The 21,521-nt window shown below is 32.3% G+C and overlaps 3 protein-coding genes across 9 annotated transcripts; all 3 read right to left on the bottom strand.

The window, feature by feature from the left end:
• Positions 1 to 190: 190 nt before the first annotated feature.
• On the bottom strand, positions 191 to 13,327 carry LOC127062880 (carboxyl-terminal PDZ ligand of neuronal nitric oxide synthase protein). 6 transcript variants are annotated; one of them, XM_050991831.1, is made up of 12 exons: positions 12,075 to 13,327; positions 10,141 to 10,288; positions 8,555 to 8,626; positions 8,336 to 8,425; positions 8,002 to 8,060; positions 7,758 to 7,866; positions 3,385 to 3,589; positions 3,181 to 3,305; positions 2,878 to 3,063; positions 2,549 to 2,734; positions 1,089 to 1,364; positions 191 to 1,001 (listed from the first exon to the last, which is right to left on the bottom strand). In XM_050991831.1, exons 2-12 carry the CDS (start codon positions 10,246 to 10,248, stop codon positions 510 to 512), a joined length of 1,908 nt encoding a protein of 635 aa, XP_050847788.1. In that variant the 5' UTR covers positions 10,249 to 10,288; positions 12,075 to 13,327; the 3' UTR covers positions 191 to 509. The 6 variants fall into 6 exon arrangements, with proteins under 6 accessions (XP_050847788.1, XP_050847789.1, XP_050847791.1 ...); XM_050991832.1 differs by lacking the exons at positions 7,758 to 7,866; positions 8,002 to 8,060; positions 8,336 to 8,425; ... (1 more) ...; positions 10,141 to 10,288; positions 12,075 to 13,327 and adding exons at positions 4,100 to 5,170; positions 6,398 to 6,998; XM_050991834.1 differs by lacking the exons at positions 7,758 to 7,866; positions 8,002 to 8,060; positions 8,336 to 8,425; ... (1 more) ...; positions 10,141 to 10,288; positions 12,075 to 13,327 and adding exons at positions 4,100 to 5,170; positions 6,859 to 6,932.
• A 371-nt stretch (positions 13,328 to 13,698) lies between these two features.
• Positions 13,699 to 16,128, bottom strand: LOC127062881 (diphosphomevalonate decarboxylase). Of its 2 annotated transcripts, none has more exons than XM_050991837.1 (9): positions 15,904 to 16,128; positions 15,388 to 15,458; positions 15,236 to 15,303; positions 15,110 to 15,156; positions 14,886 to 15,037; positions 14,634 to 14,801; positions 14,262 to 14,555; positions 14,026 to 14,187; positions 13,699 to 13,965 (listed from the first exon to the last, which is right to left on the bottom strand). In XM_050991837.1, the coding sequence occupies exons 1-9, from the start codon at positions 15,953 to 15,955 to the stop codon at positions 13,804 to 13,806; spliced, it is 1,176 nt and encodes a 391-aa protein (XP_050847794.1). In that variant the 5' UTR covers positions 15,956 to 16,128; the 3' UTR covers positions 13,699 to 13,803. The 2 variants fall into 2 exon arrangements, with proteins under 2 accessions (XP_050847794.1, XP_050847795.1); XM_050991838.1 differs by lacking the exon at positions 15,904 to 16,128 and adding an exon at positions 15,566 to 15,650.
• Positions 16,129 to 16,374: 246 nt separating this feature from the next.
• On the bottom strand, positions 16,375 to 20,648 carry LOC127062882 (cleavage and polyadenylation specificity factor subunit 5). The gene is made up of 6 exons (XM_050991840.1): positions 20,437 to 20,648; positions 18,036 to 18,236; positions 17,880 to 17,943; positions 16,834 to 16,999; positions 16,640 to 16,754; positions 16,375 to 16,561 (listed from the first exon to the last, which is right to left on the bottom strand). Exons 1-6 carry the CDS (start codon positions 20,553 to 20,555, stop codon positions 16,540 to 16,542), a joined length of 687 nt encoding a protein of 228 aa, XP_050847797.1. The 5' UTR covers positions 20,556 to 20,648; the 3' UTR covers positions 16,375 to 16,539.
• Between the last annotated feature and the right edge of the window lie 873 nt (positions 20,649 to 21,521).

The raw sequence follows: 21,521 nt of genomic DNA, 5'->3' as shown, positions 1-21,521 counted from the left end.
ACCGTCCTTACCATGATTCACCAAGGTACTGTTTGGTAAGACTGGAATACACGATGTTATTTCTACTGCGACCTTATTAACTCATGGGTGTTAAAAGGCATCAGCACGCATCCAATAGCACGAAACAAGTGATTACAGCCTATATATATCGATGGATATGTTCAGGGATATAAATCAATTGATATCCTAGTGTCATCTTCCTTTTTACCTTAAAAAAGGAACCGATTTATTTTTTCTCGTAATCTAATTGCCAAAAAATACATGTACATATATATGTATATGTATATACAAATAATAACTTATATCTAACAGTTTACATGGCTGTCTGGACTTTTCTGGTAATACAAAGTTTTATTTACATACTTAAAAACTTGGCGACAATACATTATTTCTTTGGCACAAGAAGACTAACGGCATCTCATTCGACGCTCACTTTTATTCTAAAAATTCATTTTTAGTTTAATGAGAACGATCAAAATACTCCCAGCATTATTCGTCTTGAAAATATATTACTTCGTAGTATGCCGAGCCCAAGTTGTCCTTTTGACCTGACTCATCAGATCGTTTCTCGGTGGTAGACGAGCACTAGTCGTACGAGTTGGTGGTGGACCAGGTGAACGTAACATCGCAGCAATTTTTTTCTGAGCTTGACCTTTGTCATTGTTGGTTTTTTGAGAATTGTGTTTAACAGAGACTTCTTTGGGAATACCATCCATACGTTTGCCTTGTGGTGGTGGATCCAAAACTATAGGTGGTATCTCTTCTTGACCATAATAACGTTCTTGCTTGATCTTGTTATTATCTATTGACGGCGAACTTTGATCATTGACATTACAAGGTAACGGTTTAATAAAAGACGATTGTTGAATATCCGCGTTCTCAGCGATAGTTGTCGTTGTCCTGTAATTGTCCAATTTGTGATTCATAACAGGTGACGGTGTGAAACTATTGGGCTGAGACACTCTTAGAGATATCGAGCTTGGTGAAAGCTGTGCTGAGTTCTACAAAAACGCACACAGACAACATACCAGATTTGAATTTATGTTGTTTCGTTAATGAGAAAATAACGTGTTATGGAAATTACTTACCGACGGTCTGGAATTAGGAGATAATAAAAATCCATGCGGCATCGTATACGGTGATGGTGTAGCATAAGGTGATCTTTGACTTTGATATGGACTAATATTATGAAGTCTCTCGATTAACTGAGCTTGGAAATGTAATTGATCCGTAGAACTGCTGCTTCCTTGAATTCCCATAACACCGAGACTACCAGGATACAAGGAATCCATAGAGTAAGGACAATAAGTGAACGCCGATGGATCCGATTCCCAAGGTGAATTTTGTTCTCCAGTTCGTTGGCACTATTTACGGAGGGAAGATATTTGATACATAAATTCGATAAAACTTATTACCAAGTTAATAGAATCTATTTAAATCACCATGTACTTTCCTGTCTGTACAGTTTCCGTGCAAATGAAACTCACACATACCGAAACTGTAACATTTACTGATATATACATATATATGATACAATTATTTATATTACACAGTAATAGTATCGAAAATTACAAGTATGAAAAAAAAATGTTGAAACAAAACATTTATACATTCAAGCAAACTAATACCAGCACTTATTATTTTCTAATAAACAATGAAAAACATTACCTAGCATTTATTGCTTGCGAGAAGTCCATAATCTTGTGCGAAGACCTGTTGAACAACACCGTCATACTGGCACTTAGCAGAATTATTAGATTAGCAGTTTAGCTTTAATGTTCCATCGACGAACAACAATTTATCGAAATTCGTAATGGCGGGTATAAGATTTTGATCGATCATAAGCGAAAACATGTATCCAAATCTTCCGTATTCGTGTATTATAAGATTTGTGTATTCGATGATAGTCGACTCAAAAGTAGTCGACCGATAGATAGATCAATAGTGTGCTATGTACATACATCTGTCTCATAAAACGTTCTTAAAATGAAAATATTAGTGATGAATTTTACATAGAAATTCTTTAACGTATCTACCAGGAAGCTACAAGAATAGAAACGATATTTTACCTAAGTCTCGAGATGATCGTAAAACAAAAGAATATTCTTCGTTGTTTCTTCAAAGGTAAATAACGGAAAGCTGTCGATTGCAAGCGGCATGCCGAACGTGTTTTACTCGAGAACGTGAAAATTCTCTAGGAAAAGATACACGTGTGTTTGGTTCATTGTGGTGTGAAAAACGTAAGGCGAAGAGAATAACGAGTATCGAATATTCAGGAGTAACGTGTTTGTCACATTAATCGCATACCGATCTTCTCGACCTAAGACAACACTGATGGATGCAAAATGTATAAGGTGTATGTAAATCGGTTTATTATAAAGTTAAAAAAAAGGACTCTCGATACAAAAGGCGGTTACGGTATAAAAAAAAGGAATAAAAAACAAGTACAAAATGCATTGTTAAACGTTAATGGAAATGCAACGTTGGTGCAGGCGTCAGACGACATTTGCTGCTCCTTTTCGTTTCATGGGATTCGGTAGAACGTTACCTGGCCAAGATTAGGTAAATCAGGAATGGTGGATGCCTGTTGAGTCGTCGTCGACGATACAGGCATTTGAGATTGCGTATTAACGTGACCACTCGATATACGTTCTTGTTCCCTGAGATGACCAACCAATGCTCCTATGTGTTCCAACAATTCCTTATTTTGCACCAGCAATTGATGCGTTCGCGTCTAGACGAAAATTAATTCCATAAAATCCAGATACTATTATAACGTTGATGGATCAATAAGATCACGTATATTTACGTTGCAAATACGATGCAATAGTTCGTGAAGTTTGCATCGTCAAATTTATAACAAATTTTATTTATTACCTGAGCTTCGACGCGTGCAGCAGTCTCTGCTGCAAGCTGATCCTGTAGAAGTTTCGCATGAGCAACAGCGGCTCTGGTTTGTTGACTTTGCTGCTCTAATCGTTCTCGTAAAAGTTGAATTTCGTGTTTTAGAGCAGTTAATTCGCCTCCTACCAATAAACCTCCGCAATCGGAGGCTACCGTGCCCTATTATAATGCACAATGAATATGAAACGTTGATCCAAAGAAATTTCTTTTCTTTCTCTTTTTTTTTTTCAAGCATTACCAAAAATAAATAAAATAAAAGATGTAATAAGTATATACCAATGGCGATTGTCTAATAGGTGAGGTAGAAGCTGTGGTCGCTGGAACGTCGTGAGATCTTAGAAGACAAGAAACAGACGATTGTTCCTGAACCGAATCCTCTGTTTCTCCTAACAGCGATATGTCTGTAATAACATTATCACACGTACACACAAACACACAACAAGAATTTATTGAAGATATTCGAACTTAACAATCCCATACCTTTGTGCAACGTCAACGGTGAAGATTGCGATTGCTCGTTAGGAATTTCATCTTGTTCCTCGTAAACGTCACGATGATTCTCGCTGTGATCCCTTTCCTTTTCCTTTTCCCCACGATCTCTATCCTCGTTCGTATTATTTATACTTAATTTATGGCACACCTCGAAGGCTTGTCCCACGGTTCTCACTACCCTCATTGCTTGACTCTGGTAAAATCAAACTCTTTGAATTTAATTGAAAGATCAAATTATTCTATTCCTATGCATGTATGTGCAACGACGAGTTTCTGATAACGTTAACTCTTCACTTTAGCCCTTTGTACTCTTTTTCATTAAAAACTCTCCTTTGTTATTTTCTTTTTATTATGATAAATATACATATTATTTTTCATATAATTTATTTTAAAGAAAATATGACATTTTGTAATAAAAAATGTATTATTAGAAAATACATTTCGAATCATACTCGACACAGGAGTTCAAAGGGTTGATTGCTCGATAAAAGCTTTTTCTTTGTTTACAGAAGGACAAAATTAAATTCAAACTTTTTTTTTAAGAAATTTAAGATATAAAAGAAAATTATTATTTTTTTAATCCTATAGATCCCAATGTTATAATTAAAATGGATAATTAGTTGCATAACACTTCATCGGATCGAAGGAAGCAATAATCTTTCTTTTTTTACGTTCGTCGAAATAAGTTTACACATCGATTTACCTCGAGTTCCTCGAGTTCGTCGTTTTCCTCCTCGAAAGGATTCTCATCGAGATTGATGTCGATCGATGCCGAACGAACTGGCTGTAACGATGTGGTTTTCGCTCGAACGAAAGGTCTTCTCAGCTTTAAGTGATTAAAAATCGTCTCCGGTTCCTTAAAGGAGAGCTTTTTACGTGGTTTGAGAGAATTTTCGCATTCTGGAGCTGCAGCAAGATTCGAAGAGATGGTAGAACCGGAAATCGAATTCGCCAACGTCGTTGAATTCGCATTGACGTTGGCGACCGTTTGCTTCGTCCAATTTTTCAACATTTCGTTCAGATTAATCAAAGTTTCTTCTCATCTTTAATCTTCAATAATGATTTTATACGATAAAATTTATTCCAAATAAAAATGAAGAGTAATTTCCTTTACCTTAATCTTCTTAAAAGAGAATAAATATAGCATCAAAAAAGAAAAAATTCTTGTATTAATTTTGTTGCAAATGTCTATATTACTGAGTATTTTCAACATTCATTTTTTTGATTATATTAATATCAACAAATAATTTTCTTCATTTTTTAAAAACAATTTACATATCATGTTCGTCTTCTTTCTCTTTCCATAAAATAATATAACAAAATAATTCTTATTGCTCCATGAAATTTAATTTCCACAGAACAAATGTAGCTTCAACACATAACAAAGGATCAATTTCATAGTATATTTTACTTTTTGTCACATGGTCAATGCTTTGTTAGTTCTCTCTCTCTCTCTCTCTCTTTCTCTGTCTCTCAATGATAGTGTTTTACTCATTTAAATCAGAAACAGATTATGTTGTGCTCTTTCATCGCTTCAATCTGCCGAAATCGAGCTCGATCAAAACGAAACTATCTTCTCGTTCACAGTGAATACACACGTTACTCTGTAGACGATAAATCTTCATTTGGGTCAGTTTGTCCGTATAAACTTTCATGTGCACACACAGCAGCAAGGATTTATTTTGAATTCTCGTTGCATTTTCCTTTCGGTTGTTTGTATTGTTTCTTCTTCGAAGAATCGATATACACCCATTTGTTAAAAATCTCCGTTATTCTACAATTCATTAAATGCATAGATTTCAAGTAAATCGAATTTTCTTCTAAGCATAATTATAATTATTTTCTTGTAAATATATATCCTTGTATAAATATATACTTTTTAATAATTTATATATATAAAGTACAAGGGCTTATATAATATAAGTTATACTATGCTTCACTATAAACATGTCTAAGAGAAACATATTTTTAAAAAATAATAAATAATATTACAATAACAATTTCATTTATATACATATGCATATATATAAAAATTTATATATTATGTAGTAATATCGAAATATATAGTAATAAGCTAATTGGAATTACACAATACTAATATAATATGGAATAAATAATATATAATATAATAAAAAATTTTAATGTATTCGATTTTCAATTTTCAGAGTATTCTTCACAAGAGATATATAATATATATTCTCTGACGACATCCCCAAAAAATAGAAAAACAAGAAAGAAATCACCACTCTATAATTCTTTGACAAGTGACATTTTATAACGAGACTTTATCAAAAACTAACAAAGCTGTCACCGTCCAGACCTTTGAAATTGTTTCCATAAAACATTTGTTATCGAATAAGGTAGATATATTTTCGAGTATATACATATACATCTATACAATATATATTTTCTTGAAGCAAAGGAAGACTAAGCACGAAATACGTTTTGGAAAAGCAGAGGTATACGTCCGAGAGTACCGAATAAATTATCTCTCTGGCGCTATGAGAGTAAGCAACGTGGATTTATTTGTATGGCGGATACACAGTCATTTGGAATAACAAGCAGAGCGCACACAAAGAGACCTACAAAGATACCATGATCTCTTTTCTACCATCACTTTCCTATTTGTTCGTTCCTCTCTAATAAGTTCTTTGTAATTTCCTTCTAAATATTTAATTAACGTTTTGGACAATTTTATCGTTTCTTTTTAAAACGATAAATAGATGACGATAAATAGATGACGACGACGATGACAATGATGATGTCAAAGAAAAAATAATGTACGTATACTCAAATCGTGTAATCTAAAAAAAGAATTTTTTTACCTCGAAATATATGTTTAAAAATATAAACGACTATTTAGATAACTATCAAATACGAATTTAATTCGTCATTTGAAATGGAAATTTAGTGACAATTATTGTCAGAATAAATGTCAAATGTCTCAACGTAATGATTTATAATAGAACCCATTTTAAACATAAAACATTGAACAACCTACATAGATGAAAAACTACTATCGATGAAGAAACACTCGAAAGGGTTAATACAAAGCTAGCTAACACCGTTTCCATCGTAAACTCTTTCTTTCTTTAGCAGACGGAAAAAGAATCGATAAATTGTTTCGCTCGTAACTTCCTTTAGAACTATAGTCGACGAGATATAATGCGATACTCCATATATTGCTTCAATTACACAAACATCTTTAACACGAGTAACGAACACATTTCTCTTTATTTTTATCTTTCTCTCTTTCTCTCAAAAAGAGAATTATCGGAGACATCAACGATCGTAATCCTAGCGTTTCAAACACTGATAGCACAAAATGATGAATCACACTTTTACATTTCTTTTCTTTTTTTTTTTTTTTTATATATCAATGTTCACCCAAGAAGAAGTCTTATTCTCACATTAGAAACATGAAAATTAGAATAATACTTAGAGTAGTAAGTCCAAGAATACCGAGTGCAGAGCGTCCGATGCGGCAGCACGCAGCACAATGTGAACCGACTCGTGGCGAGCTGATTTTTCCTCTGGTTTATTTATAAGCGCATTAATATCTCTTTCTCTTTCTCTCTCTCTCTCTCTCTCTCTCTTTCTTTCTCTTACTCTCTTGCTCTTTCTTCCTCTTCCTCTCTCTTTCTCTGTCTATTCTCAATGGCAGAATTTCGTGTCTTGATCCGACTTCTCTTTTCTCATTTTTCGATTAGAAAAACTTCAAGTACTTACACGGTAATCATTTGTCAAGATTTTGTTCTTGATATTAGAGATCAAAAAACAAGAAGAAAATATTCGAAGAGATTCATGAATGAAAAATTAAAAAAATTCAATTATCTTATCGCGAACAATAAAAGTTAGTTTCTATTATAAAATTTGTCTCGTGTATGTACATAAAAAGAAAACCGCTTCTTTGTTATTTCTTTTGAGTCACTTGGTAAAGAAATGAAATTAGATGACGTCACAAATTATCTTTACATATAGGGTGCTGTAATGGCAAGGAAAGAAGAATGAAATAGGAAAAGAAAAAAAAAAAACAAGGGAGAAAATGCAAGACTTGGCTATTTCTTTCCCTTCGTAATCAAAAACATGGTATTTTATTTATAGAGACGCAATAATGCGAATTAACAGTTAGTCAGAATGAATGTCACGTTAATTGTCTACGTTTACCTACATGTATGTGTATATATGTATATATGTATCTACGTACAAGCGTCATTACGTTTGATTTCTCACTATAAAAAGAAAGCATGTAGAAAATGGTAGAAAATGCCGTCTAAGTGCTGCTAATAGCTAATATCGATATTAGAAACTCGTCGTCGAATCGCGAGGGTTGAGCTTATCAAAGAACAAATAAGTCCTACCTTTTTACTAGATTTGAAGACGTTACATTTGAAGGTGTTACTGCTACCGTCACGGGCGATGTAACTAAAAATTTTCAAGTCGTGACTGTCGTGGGAGACATAGAATATCCTGAAACAATCGAAAATGCACGCAAAAATTTATTTCTTTTTTTTCTGTAATTTGTTAATTGATTTAAACGGGGGAAAAAAAAGAAAACGACAAGAAAACTAAAAACTAAACAAGAGGAACATACTTCATTCTCACCTGTAAATCGGGTGATGCATGAGATATAGTTTGTTTTCTTCCATCCATTGCTGTTTCTTCTGAAAAAATTAAAAAAAAAATATAAAAAAAAATAAATAAAAAAGATAGTTCTGAAAAAACTAGCTCGAAAATCGCTAGCAACCGATCTCTATTGACACGAATACATTGTGGCTCGAGTCCAAATCCATTTCTCGTTATAAATCGCCACTTCGTTCATTGCGAAATGGCTCATCATTTAAGAACGTGATGTATATATGTATATACTTACATACATACATATGTACATACGTAAGCTTCCTTGTAAAGATACATTTGTATTTGTACTCTTACGTACCTTCTTCTTCCGGAGCATGACCTTCAACCCGTCGACCGATACCTCCAACGTCACTTTCTTCTTCTTGATCCCTTTCGCCTTAAATTCGTACTAGAAAGAAAGAAATGAAAAAGAAGGAAAGAAAAAAAGAAAAATAATTGAAAGATAATTTTGGAAAATTCAACGAAGACTTACGTCAATATAATTGATAGAATTTAATCAGCAATTATGCTAACTCACCCGAATCCTTCGCATCGCCGCCACGATCTCAACTCTGCTGGTTGGTCGTGGTACCTCCATAGAACCAATGAACTGAAAAAGTAAATAAAAAAAAGAAAGAAAAAAGAAACGAAAAGAACGATATTCGTCGAATAATATCTAATTTTAAAAAGTTGCTTACCATATCCCAGTAAACCCCAATCAAGCCTATTTTCGCGTTTAGAAGTTCTTTGGATCAACGAACGTATTCTTTCTTATATTGAGCACCTCTACAATCCGTATTTAGAATCCCCCATTGAAGCTACGACCGGGCCACGTGTTCGAACGGTTCGACTTGCACGTGGTAGTCTCCCACATATCGCAAGAAAAATCGTAAGGACTAAGAAAGTCTAGAGACACAGTCTATGTTTTCTTCGTGAATTAACGATCAATAGTCGACGTTCAGGCGACGCTTAGCTAGGGTTAGTTTCCTTATCAACCCTACGATAAAAAGAATCCTCCCTTCTCACTACACGTCCTACTCTGATTCTGACGTTACATGAAAAGCAAGGGACATAATGAAAAAAGCATTTGACCATCGATTTTTTTTAAAGTTCTTTGCTAAAAACGCATTCGTGACTGTTCATCACTGTTCGCGATTTCGAAGAAATGTACGGACGTGTGTGAATAACCAAGAGAAAGCGAAAGATAGTATATATGTGTGTAGGTATCTATATGTATATTTGTGTGTTTGTGAAAAACGAACGAGAAGTTAAGGAGAGCTTTATGAGCTTTAAAGTCGAGCGCACAAAAGCTTCGACCTTTCTTGGAACGTGTACTACTGAAATAAACACTTGTACAATGACGTCATCACGACGGTACCGGCATGGTCCGAAAATATCTCGTGTCGTTGCCGTCCTCCTTGGTTGTTGCACCATACGCGATATCCTCGATATTATATTTTCGATTCCTCGAAAATTTCAAACGATAGCCAAAATCAACCCCGATCAACCTGACCGTCTATCTTTCCTTGATGAAACAACTCTGATCTTAATCTAGTCATCGAGATATGAACATAAGTTGATCTAACTCGATCGAATCAGTATGTTCAAGCCAACTGCTTTGAATCTCTAAGGTCTAGTTACATTCCTTGATCCTAATATCTACGACGATATGTGAACTTAGAAACAATATATAATAGGCATAGGTAATTTATACTTAATACTTAATTGTTCGTTATTTCGCGAGTCTCATAATCTTATCAAATTGCAAAATGTAAGGTTGAATTTGGCCGCTGTAGTTCTGAACGAATAATTATACAAAAATGTGTATACCTATGGTAACCATTTACAGACGAGGACATTTGAACATTTTTTCTCTTTATAAATAAAAAAATATTTTTCCTATAATAAAAAGTAAAAATAAAATGTTCCAACGTTCCCAATGAACTATAAGTTATACTGGAAAAGTCATTGTGTTGAGGTTCTTGTTTCCTTCTTCCTACTCCGAGCGAACTTCGAGTTCAGAGTCAAAGAACTTCAATAATATTGAATTATCGAACATTAACGATGATTAATTATTATTACTGAATAAGGTTGGTCTCTTACAAAGAGATCATGGTAGATTACCTTGGCGTGGAAGACGATTCCACGATGGAAGGCCTCCTCGCTGTGTAGCGGTATTCGTGTATCGTACTCGTCATTATGCACGAGATTGTACTGCTTCTTAGAGGGCATGCTTCTCCCAGCTTCATTCGATCTCGTTCGTCCAGTCTCGCTAAAAACGACACGTGTTCGGTCAGTTAAGTGGCTCCTCTGTGGCCCCATAAAATTTCAAATATGGCGAACGAAGTGTTACTCTGAAAATCGTTTCTTCCGTATTTGCATAAATAATCTCTTTTTCTTTCTTTTAATTCGAATTATTTCCAAATTAAAAAGAAATTCTTTTAAATGTCTAATTCCAATGAAAAAGAGAAGAAAATATTAAACAAAGTATAAAAACTGTCCTTTTACCGACAGAGATTTGGTACAACTTAGAAACGTATCGAGAAAGGATGTAAATTTATCTTCTTAGAATTTTCCATGATATTCAAAGTCGATAGATTCTGAATCATGTCTCGTGATTTGATCACGAGATTTTCCTTTAATCTCTACGCGTATATGAAAACTCAACGCATGTAGCAGACACCGGGGTAGTGGATGAAGCACGTGCTACAAGTGGCCCCGAATTCAAGGTCACGTACATACAGTTCGTATCTCATTGAGCAACGAATCTATCCGAGGATCACCTCCTCACCGAATAATAATCCATTAGGTATTTTCATTATCTTTACATTATCGACTTATAGTATAGTAGAAGAATGTTCACCTAGTTCGTTAATTAAAAATTAATTTTATTAATTGGAATGAAGAAATAAATAAAAACTATTTTTATTCGATCGTTTAAACAAATTACTTCAAATATAAATAAGAAATGCGTGTTACATATTCGTTTCGTGACATTTTGTATATATGAAATCGAAATAACAATACAATTTTATATCATAAATTACGATGAAAATCGAAGGACATTTTGCTTTCGAGAGAAAAAAAAGAAAGAAAATTTTCTTTTGTATCTCTATTTCTTTTGTCTAATTGTAAGACAAATAGAAGATTTTCTATCTTCTAATGTACATCCTCGTACGCTTTGCTCATACAGATCCGTGGGCATCTGTATCGGCATCGCGATGCCGAGTTCAATCACCACGACAGAGGATGCATTTTTGCGCGCGCGCGCATCTCGAGAGCACACCTGAACGCGTCAAGGTGTTCTCACAACGGGTCTCAAAGCTCGGAACAAAGGAAAACGAGGAGCCTTCGATAGATACGTATGAACGTATTTATACGTATATACTGTAAGTACTTGCGTGTTCTTTTACGCGTTCGTGTATAATTGCTTCATGGACTCCGATCTATATTTTATTTTTTATTTTTTATGTGTCATTGTCATGTTTTTACAAAATTATACGTTGGTTGACAAAAAGTAAAGAAAAGCAAAATATAGATAATTTCTGAGATATTTAACTTTAATATCAACAAGCACGAAACGTCTTAAGATTACTATATAAGGCGTTCAATTTTCATCGATTTTTAGTATCATTATAATTGTTAATAGTAAAATGAAAAATTGAAAACTGTAATAATTCGAAATCAAAAGCAATAGCATCAACAAATATCTGAACAATGATCGAACCGATCTAAAGATTATTCTAAATAAGAATACGTACGTAAGGATTGATCGAACGAAACGTGACACCCTATAGAACGAGTAAATAATCGAAGGGAAGGGAAAAAAGTAGAATCGTCGGGCCATTTCGTTTACCTTCACCTTCCATTTACCACGTGCGTTAGAGAACGCTCGCGCTCTTAAGATCGACATAAACGTGACTTCACATCAATCTCGTTGCCTTATAACAATACAAATATGTTCAAATCAAGCAAACGTTTTTTCAATATAAAATCGTATAAGGATAAAAAGAGTGAGAGAGAAAGTGAGAAAGAATATAAATGAATTTTTAACATACCCGACAGCTGATTGGACGATCGAACTCGATCAGTTTTCATCAACCGCTTCGATTCAATTCCACGCAAAGAAACGTAGCAAACGTTGCTTGTGAACGTAGCTTTAGATTGCCGGACGGGCAGCCGCTCGGGCGAAAGGAATAATCACGCATTCAAGTTAGTAGACACGGTAGTAAGAAGGCACATCGACGATCCCACATCTCTTTCTTTCTCTCGTTCCCTCTTCGCCCCACAGGTCGTCGTCTTTGCTTCGTCGTTTCTTTCTTTCTTTCTTTCTTTCTTTCTTCTTTCTCTCTTTCTCTCTCTCTCTTTCTTTTTCCCTTTTTCTCTTGAAAGAACCGTAGCCGTCCTGTTGTTGGGCTTCGTTCTTGGAAGAAACGAAGCACAAATATAAGATGCGAAGAATCAGGGAGTCAGGCACTCGATCGGTGCGCTCGGCACTCTGTCTTCTCATTCATCCTTTCGCGCTCCTCCTCCTCCTCCTCCTCCTCCTCCAGTGCCACCACCACCTCCCTCCTACCCCTTTCTCCTTTTCACCTCTCTTTATCACAGTCCAACGGACTGTGGTCCACGTTCTCCGAGTCCGCGACGTCTTCGAACACCTCTATTCTACCCCGTAATACTAAACACGTTAGGCTCGCATGCCTCGCGAACCACGAGCTGATAAACGCAACTTTCCACACAATTTTTACGATTGGACGAAAGAGTAGCAACAGCGGCCACAACCGCGAGCCGCGCGAAACTGAGAACGGAAACGGAACAGTCCTTGCCGTTGTCCCTATTATCGCACCGCACGCCTTTACTCCTACCTCTTCTAACTCGCTCGAACCGTGTCATAACTTTGCCTCATGCACTTTTAAACACAACTTTTCGCCTTCCGTTTGAGAAGGACTACCGCCGACACACAAGGACAATCCTTGCACTTCGATGGCTCACAACTTTCGGTAATTCATTTCGAAGGGTCACGGAAGACAATCGACGCTCCTATGTCGTATAATGTCTGCATCATCCTTCTTTCTTTGATCCTTTCTCAGAACCATTCACCCGTTTCTCCCTTCCTTCCTTTCTCTACCTATATCTCGATGCTCAGTGCTTTACCTACAAGAACACGTCGTTCTCATAGAACAAGCGAATCATTCACCCCTTACCCCAACCGAACCTAGCGTCGCACTGAGAACGCACGATGCGATGGCAACCGTCAAAGTGAAAGAGCCCGCTCGTCTAAGAGTGACCTCTCTTGGATAAAAATGTAACTTCTCTTCTTTATCTACTTGTTCGCTCGATATCTACAAATATGCAACAAACGAACTTGTTGTCAATTCTTTTTTTTTTTTTTTTTTTTCATTTTCTTTGATATCTTCATTTATAATAATCGAATATTTTATTAACGATAAAAAACTTAACATCGGTAATTATTGCGAATACATTATACGATTTTTTAATAATTCTCTTCTCTTTTGTTTTATCGACCAAAGTTTTTATTAATGCGAATTTTTATTAATGCGAACTGTTGAACGCGAGAAATCTTAAATTTATCGGTTAAACTTATAATTTATGCATTGTAATAAATATTATAATTGTGGACAAGGTATATGGGAGAATATTGAATTGATTTGAAAAATAATATTTTCTGCAACAATTATATTATTCCATAAGTTCCCTTGTACTAATAAACCATATATGAAAAATTCGTGCAAATAAACGAATGCTGATATTTATTTATTCATTGAATTATACTAAAGGACTTGTAAGTCGTATAGGTAAACCTTGATCATTTAGGAGATGATCTTTTGGACTTTCAAGGTACTTAGGTCCATCTCCTACAGTCGTATGTATCATATATTTAATTTTACCTGGTTCTTGGACTTTATTATCTATTTTTTCTAGTAAATCCTGAAAGTACCAATATTTTATTTATTCTATATATTTAAAAGTTAACTTAGAAGTACATACCTGTGAAAGTTGTTTTGTTTCTATAGGTATGCCTCTTTTATAACTGTCCAAATTATTATTGTCGGGAGGAAAATAATGATCTAAAATTGCTACAAGTTGTGGCATATCCTTCTCTAATAAATATAAAATTGCATTCGACCCTGCATCGTATGTATATGCTACCTATAATTTAATATTGTGATAAAATTATAACATATAATTTTTGTTATAAATAAATACATATGTATATGTAATACCTTTATATCATTAACTACAGTATTATATGAATGAATAAGATTTATAATTGCAAAAGAAATGTCATTCATGTATATAATAGGAGGATAACTGTCTAGGCATACTGCATGCAATTGATTGGAATCTTTCATGGTCAATTCTGCAAAAGTTGAGAAGTCTTTGTTCATAATTGCTGTCTGGATTTTTTCTGTCCTCTCTGGTACGACATATTTAGCACGGTAATGTAAAAGTTCAGAGGTATCTACGGTTCTCTTCATACCAACAGCACTAGAAAGTTTTTTCTTTTGATCATTTATCTAAATGTACATAAAATAGTTAAAAATTGTCATGAAATATAACATTATATAAAAATCTTGAAATACAGTAATACATACGACTAATATTAAAATCCTCATTTCTGGCCAATAAGACGCCGGTGCAATTTGTTTTGCTATACTGTCATCGCCATTTTCACATGATCCCATATGCCATCTCACAAAACCTCCTATAGTACTTCTACATGCTGAACCAGATCCTACTCGTGCAATAGTACTAATATCACCCTATTCCGATATAATAAAGATATAGACTTAAAAAGAAAATTTCAATTTAGAGAAAATTACATATTCATATATGAATCAAGTTACCTCTATTTTATATAATTTTGCAAGAGCTAAAGCAAGACATGCATATCCTGCAGCACTAGAAGCTAAACCAGATCCAGTTGGGAAATTATTTTCTGAACAAATATGAAGTTTCCAATCCATTAACTCATTGGTAAGCTTTGCTCTTTTTCTAACTTGAAAAAATATATTTATTATTATATTATTTTTAAACCAATCCTTCTGTTTATTATATATAACAAACTTACCTTCAGTCAAGCATTTTTGTAATCTTGGATTGTTAATATTTTCTTTGCTAAAATATATTAATAAAATATTAAAATAATATAAAACTTTAATACACAATATATTAAGATATAAAAACAGGTACATACTTTCCATTTAACCATATACAGTCTTCTTTGAAATGTTGGCTCATCATAACGGTAGTTTTTGCACATAGCTACATAAATATTCATAATGAATACTATTTAGATATATCTTACATATTTATTGTTTGTTAAAAATAAATATGATAACAAATTACCTGTTCTGTATCTAGACTCACACTTATAGAATCATTAATGGGTAAAAGTAAATTTTCGTCGCGTTTACCCCCTAAAAATAAATAGAATATAAATAAATTAATAAACGATCGATGACGCATAATCTATTAGTAGAAAATAGAAAAAATGAACATCTAAATATTCTATGTAATACATTACACGTCATATTATTATATTTCACTGGCATTATAATACAAGAACAAGTTATTTCATATTCAAATTATCTGAAAGTGTAGTAAAGAGGTCAAAGTTATTTTTTAAAAAGGAATAAAATTTCAATATTATCTTTTTAAAACTGTACGAAAGCAGACGCGATATAATTCAAAATGAAAGATAATTATCGATATGATTTATATCGAAATTTCAAAAAAAGAAAATGTATATTTGCGAATATTTCTTATAAACATAATATATATTAATCTTTTCGGAATAAAATAATATATATTGCGATAAAAAGTTCTTTTTTTTTTAATTAAAAATATTGTAAGAATACGTACAGTATTTAATAACAGCGATGTTAACAGGAGCAATGCATGTAACGGTACCCATGACGTTAATTTGAGAAAACTGGCGCGATAACGTCGACACTAAGCATTACACCGCTAGTAAGGAAGTATTTTTCTTGTATATAGTGCAGTAATTTTCTCTTTGGTTACCTTTCTTCTATTGTTACACACTACCGTTATTATACGTCGAGTTTACCCGAACATAACCGAAATAAATCGAACAAAATTTCTGGTAGGTAAATCTAAGTACTGAGTCGATAAATCAGATCGACCTAGCTTGATCACAAGATAAAAAAACCCATGTATCGATTTTTCAAAAATATAAACATAAAAATGACAGAAATAATTTCAAACATTCATTTAACATTTTCTGAGTGATTATATGAAAATAATGATAAAGAAATATAATAATGAAAAAATTAAGAATTGGAGGCAATAGGAAGCGATATATTAAATGATTACTACATAAAAAAAATTATTTAATTCATAGTACGTTTCATATTATACATAGAAGAGCAAGTTCATGTTGCATCCGTCATCTCACACATACATACATATGTATTATTAATAATAATAGTTCGCAGTTAACTTAAATAAAATATATCAATCTCTTATTTTGATGTCCTTTCACATGTAAATAAAATTAAATCTGAAACACGCAAATTATATATTCAGTAATCAGTAATATTGAAACATTTCTTTTATATCATAAATTTTATTAATTTACCTGCAAAGTGATTGTGGGAGACTGGATATTATTGGTCCATATCCTTGTGAATTATCATATAGTTCAAATAATGGTGCTGCAACTAATTTGTAATTTTTCGGTACTGCGAACAAAGCTGAAAATATGAATTAGCAATATAATAAGAGTGACATATATGTGATATATAAAAAAAATTCTATTCTCATATATCTTACCTTTTTCTTGTAATTGTACAAGGAACAACCTTTTATGTTCCTTTGGCTTAGTAATGTGAGGTGGTACATATGGATATTGAGGTGGTTCGAAGTTAGGTCTCCACCAATTTCCAATGGTATCTTCTATGACCCATTCTTGTTTAACACCATCTTGACGTCCAAATGTCTAGAAGTTAATTGAAGTGTATTGCACTTAATATATTTCCAATATTTTCATAAAATAGCATATAATACATTCTTCTTCATTTAGTCCACTAAGAACATGGTTACATTATATTTAAAAGTGTCTGATATTACATTGTTATTTTTTGTAATGGACAATTTTTTGAGAGTTGCCTAATATGTTCCTTACACAACCTACATTATATTGACATTAACATATGTCAGAAATATTCACTTGAGGAAATACTTCTGACATGGATTCCTTAAAAATACATAGTGAAAATGAAACAGCTGTTGTACATATATATATATTGATACTAACATTCACAAATTTAGCAATATATATATAATTAATCGAGTTTTGAATGACCTACTTTTTAATTAAAAAAACATTAGCTCTGCTGTGGTTTCAATCGAGTATTTGTTACCTACTGAGAGTGAATTTAATTTCATACAGTATACAGTATATAATTATATTTTTGTTAGTTATCAAACTGAATCAAAATCCAAGATAAAAGGTAAATACAATCTTCTTAACGTTTTACAATCTTCATATCCAGTCTGTTTAGCGTCCATATTACATATACAAAGAGCTGGATAAGAACAATGTTCTTAGCTAACCAGAGCATCCTAGAAGCTTTGTTTTGTAACTACTACGAACATCAATTTTTCCGGGCATGCAGCGCACTAAAAATAGAAAACCTCTTATAATAGTAAAATGAAAATTCCCTAGTTTGAGCTACAGGCCCGGTTACATAAGTTCTACATACATCTTTAAAATTCATACAATACGTTTATAATAAGACAATATTACAATCTAACATATTAAAGTGCCACTCCTAGCCACCCTGTAGGGCAGCATAAGGCGTCGTGGTAACTGTTACCTCAGTAAGGAGCCGTTTTAGGCCCTCTACCTCGTCTTCTCCTGCATTTAGTTCTCCACCAGGCCTAAAACAAAAAAGAAATAAAAGCAAATTATAAATATATTATATCAACTAATAGATTTTATGATTAATAGTAGAGTTAATGAATACACTTACAATTTGAAGAATGTAGTTCCAAGCTGCAGAAGAAGAACATGGGGTAATCCATGTTCGTGGACCAAAAGTACTCCTTCCACGCTCCGTCGCATTCCGATTTTGTCAAATTCATCTCTCATACGTTGAAACCTTGCAGGCACAGATGGATCTTTCTCGAAGAGTGGCTCTTTTGTTCCAAATGTATAGTTTGTCAAAGGATATCTATGATAAATGAGTTGTATTCGTCTGTTAGGCTTACTTCTTTAACCTTTAGTAAGTAAACTCAGCTTCTCCAAACTTATATCTTAAAGTGATAGGACAATATACAATAATAATAATAATATAGATACTCACAATGCAATAAACTTTAGTATCAAATGTTAAATTTCTAATGATTCCCTAATTTTTTTTAAGCTAAAAATACTCATGAAATAGAATTTAATTGTAATACATTTATAAGCAAATATTCACTTGATTCTATATAGGTAATATAGATATCTAAAAAATATTTCTGATTCTATTATATAAAAGAATTTGAATATATTAAAATAATATGATTAAATAATGATCTTATAATGCAAAAATATACAAGTATATTAATGATTTTTACTAAATTTCTCAAACCATTTCCAATTTTTATATTGACTCAATTTTTCTATTCTCAATCAATAGTATTCTTAACTCTTTTACAGATTTATAAAGTTATTGTAAAATGAAAAATATCAGTATATGTACATAGTACCCAAATTTATTAATATTTATCATCTAAAAAAAAAAAAAAGAAATGTTCACCAATAAAATAATGAAGTATTATTGTTCATATTCATAAAAAGTGTAATCTACATAATTAAATATATTACAGTACCAATTTCAACATAATGGTACCAACAAGTTCTTATATCTACATACATGTAGCGTTACCCTTTTCACGATACATAATGTTCAGTTAATGATCATACTCTATATATTTCAAGTATTCTTACATAGTAATAAAAATATAAACAGATTCAAAAAAATGGCGATAGTGAAATACCTATAAAGATAGTTGTAAGTTTGAAAACATCTCACCGAAATTGAGCTATCTCTTACATAAATCTATCATGATACGTTTAATATGTTTATTTAAAATAAAGAAGGTTTAAAATACCTTCTCTTACGGGTATATTTGTAAACATTATCTTGATATCATTAAAGAGCACAGTATTATATGTTCAACTGTATATACTTGAAAAACTATTATAGACATTAAAATTCATTAACTTATTTCAGATTAAATTTTATCATGCAGTCTATAACCCTGCATAATATATAAAACCAGTTAATCATAATTAATAAGCCTTTCCAATAATAGACTGAAACTAGAAAACAAATTTATGATACATTTCTTATTAACTTAAATAAATAACAATGCATAATAAATATACCCTAGTTATTATGAGGTACATACATAAACAATCTATAACGTATTCAATATAGAATACGGAGCTGCTCTTTGCGCATATGATGACATATTCAAAAAATTAATGTCTCTTATTTAAACTTTACAAAGATGAGATTGCTTAAAAAGTAGAAAATTGTTGATTATAGTCTTTTCTCTCTATTCAGTCTATAATAATTCAAAGTTTCAGGACACATCCAGAAACAATTAATGAATTAATAACGCTTGTTCCACCCATACATTTATTACAAAGTAATACAATCAGATAATGTATGAATGTACAAAAAGTTTATTTATAATTGTGCAGGCTTTATGAGACATGAGCAAATATATTCATTGAAAAACATGACAAAGATAGAATATTTTCTTTTAAAAGTACCCATGATTATACATTAATGAAGTAACGGTACCGACGAACGTTGATCTTTTTTCTTTTTTTTTTTTCTTTTTTTTTTCTTTTTTAATTCTTTTAATGATTGTAAGGCAGGCAATATTCATTCGAAGTATATAATACATCGTGCAACGAACGCAAAAATTATAAGTTCAATACAATCCTAAATGTTTTAAACAAATGGTATTATGAAAAGATTTGTGCGTTAATTGTTTATGAAGCGATATATTATGTGTTCCTTTTATAAATTATATCCTCTTAAAAATATATTTTTCATAATTTCACATTCCAATGTATAATATTGTCATAAATATTACAAAAAATCTTTTTAGATAATATTAACGATTTTTCACACACAAGTTTCTAATATCGCTTACATAAACATTGAGAATATTCTTAACGAAAGGATGAACAGCCGTCTCATGGTTGTAACATACACATATATATGTATATAGTATAACGAAAGACTTTAGGAACATAGTATTATCGCTAGCGTCTCTCAACCCGGCCATAGTTGTTCTATAGGAGAGGCAGTCAAAGGAGATTACTCTAAAAAATAATGTGATTAAATCACGTATATGCTGCTCACTTACAAATTAACTGTCCTGTTGATAGTTACGGATTGATTCTGTACCACTTTTCCTTCAAAAGAACTGTTACTTGTTCTTCTTGGCCAGCCAGTGGCCTTACCTTGAGTAGTTCCCATCGCCATTTTGTTGACCGTAAATATGCTTTACAGCACAGCCAAAATTAATGAACAACCCTACTAGCTCACTTCTGGCTTCGAACTGCTTCCTACCGTTTCTCTTAGATCTCTTAAGCCGCAGTCAAGCAACGTTGTCATATTCCTCACTAAAAATATTTGACAACGCAGCGATACAATCGATAGTCGAATTATATTTTTGTCCAATCTGAAAAACGATTGATAATTATAAATTCATGTTATTAAGGAACAAGAATACATATTATCATTAAAACAGTTCATAAATCAGTTAATAAAATAATAATTTTTAATTGTTTCTGCTTGACATTCGAAGTTCGATATATCGATATTTATCTAATTAATCATTAATTTATCGAATATCATCGTATCAAATTCATCTTTGTTTCGATACTTGCATCTTATTGGTTAATCAAAATAACGGAAATGTAACAAAATAATGTAATGTAATAAAAGTGATCTAGCTCCATAGCGTGATCATTGTTTTTCAATTCTGTAATATAATAACAAGGTTTTGTATAACTTTAGAACGGAAGTATCGTGCTTCGTATAATTAGCAATATTATTAGGTGAAATTTTATTTTAAATGTAATTCATTAGATAAATTTATTCAAATTTATTGAATTCATATTGTATATTATATCATATCTATTTCTATCCAGGTATTTTTTTTTCTTTTTTTTTTTTTTTTTTTGAGATACTTTTAATTTATATTACTGAATCTATACGTATAAAAGTTTAATCTAAGCTTAATTATTCTTTTCAATTCTATTATTTTAGATTTGCAATATAGATATTTCCAAATGAATGCAGCTTTGGCCTGTTCTTGTTATACCTCCAGCTAAAGGTCATGATGAAGTAGGCTTTAAGGCAGAATAGATATATAAACAAGTATTTTGCTGATCTTCCATATTTCTGTTCAAGATGTTTAGTTAAATAAAGAAAAAATCACAAATT

Source organism: Vespula vulgaris, chromosome 3 (assembly GCF_905475345.1).
Source record: "Vespula vulgaris chromosome 3, iyVesVulg1.1, whole genome shotgun sequence".
NCBI lineage: Eukaryota > Metazoa > Arthropoda > Insecta > Hymenoptera > Vespidae > Vespula > Vespula vulgaris.
The sequence above is the reverse complement of the archived record's forward strand: the minus strand, read 5'-3'. Positions and strand labels throughout refer to the sequence as shown.

Coding starts and splice junctions, on each gene's coding strand:
- LOC127062880 (XM_050991831.1), bottom strand. CDS start 10,248: ATGCCCTCTAAGAAGCAGTACAATCTCGTGCATAATGACGAGTACGAT. Junction 7,867..8,001: donor ATGCATCACCCGATTTACAG/GTGAGAATGAAG, acceptor CGATTGTTTCAG/GATATTCTATGTCTCCCACG. Junction 3,590..7,757: donor TCTTCAAATCTAGTAAAAAG/GTAGGACTTATT, acceptor TGATTTTACCAG/AGTCAAGCAATGAGGGTAGT.
- LOC127062881 (XM_050991837.1), bottom strand. CDS start 15,955: ATGGGTACCGTTACATGCATTGCTCCTGTTAACATCGCTGTTATTAAA. Junction 14,802..14,885: donor CAAAATTATATAAAATAGAG/GTAACTTGATTC, acceptor ATATCGGAATAG/GGTGATATTAGTACTATTGC. Junction 14,188..14,261: donor CTGTAGTTAATGATATAAAG/GTATTACATATA, acceptor ATTAAATTATAG/GTAGCATATACATACGATGC.
- LOC127062882 (XM_050991840.1), bottom strand. CDS start 20,555: ATGGCGATGGGAACTACTCAAGGTAAGGCCACTGGCTGGCCAAGAAGA. Junction 17,000..17,879: donor TAAAACGGCTCCTTACTGAG/GTAACAGTTACC, acceptor ATTAACTTCTAG/ACATTTGGACGTCAAGATGG. Junction 16,562..16,639: donor CTCCCACAATCACTTTGCAG/GTAAATTAATAA, acceptor TGCGTGTTTCAG/ATTTAATTTTATTTACATGT.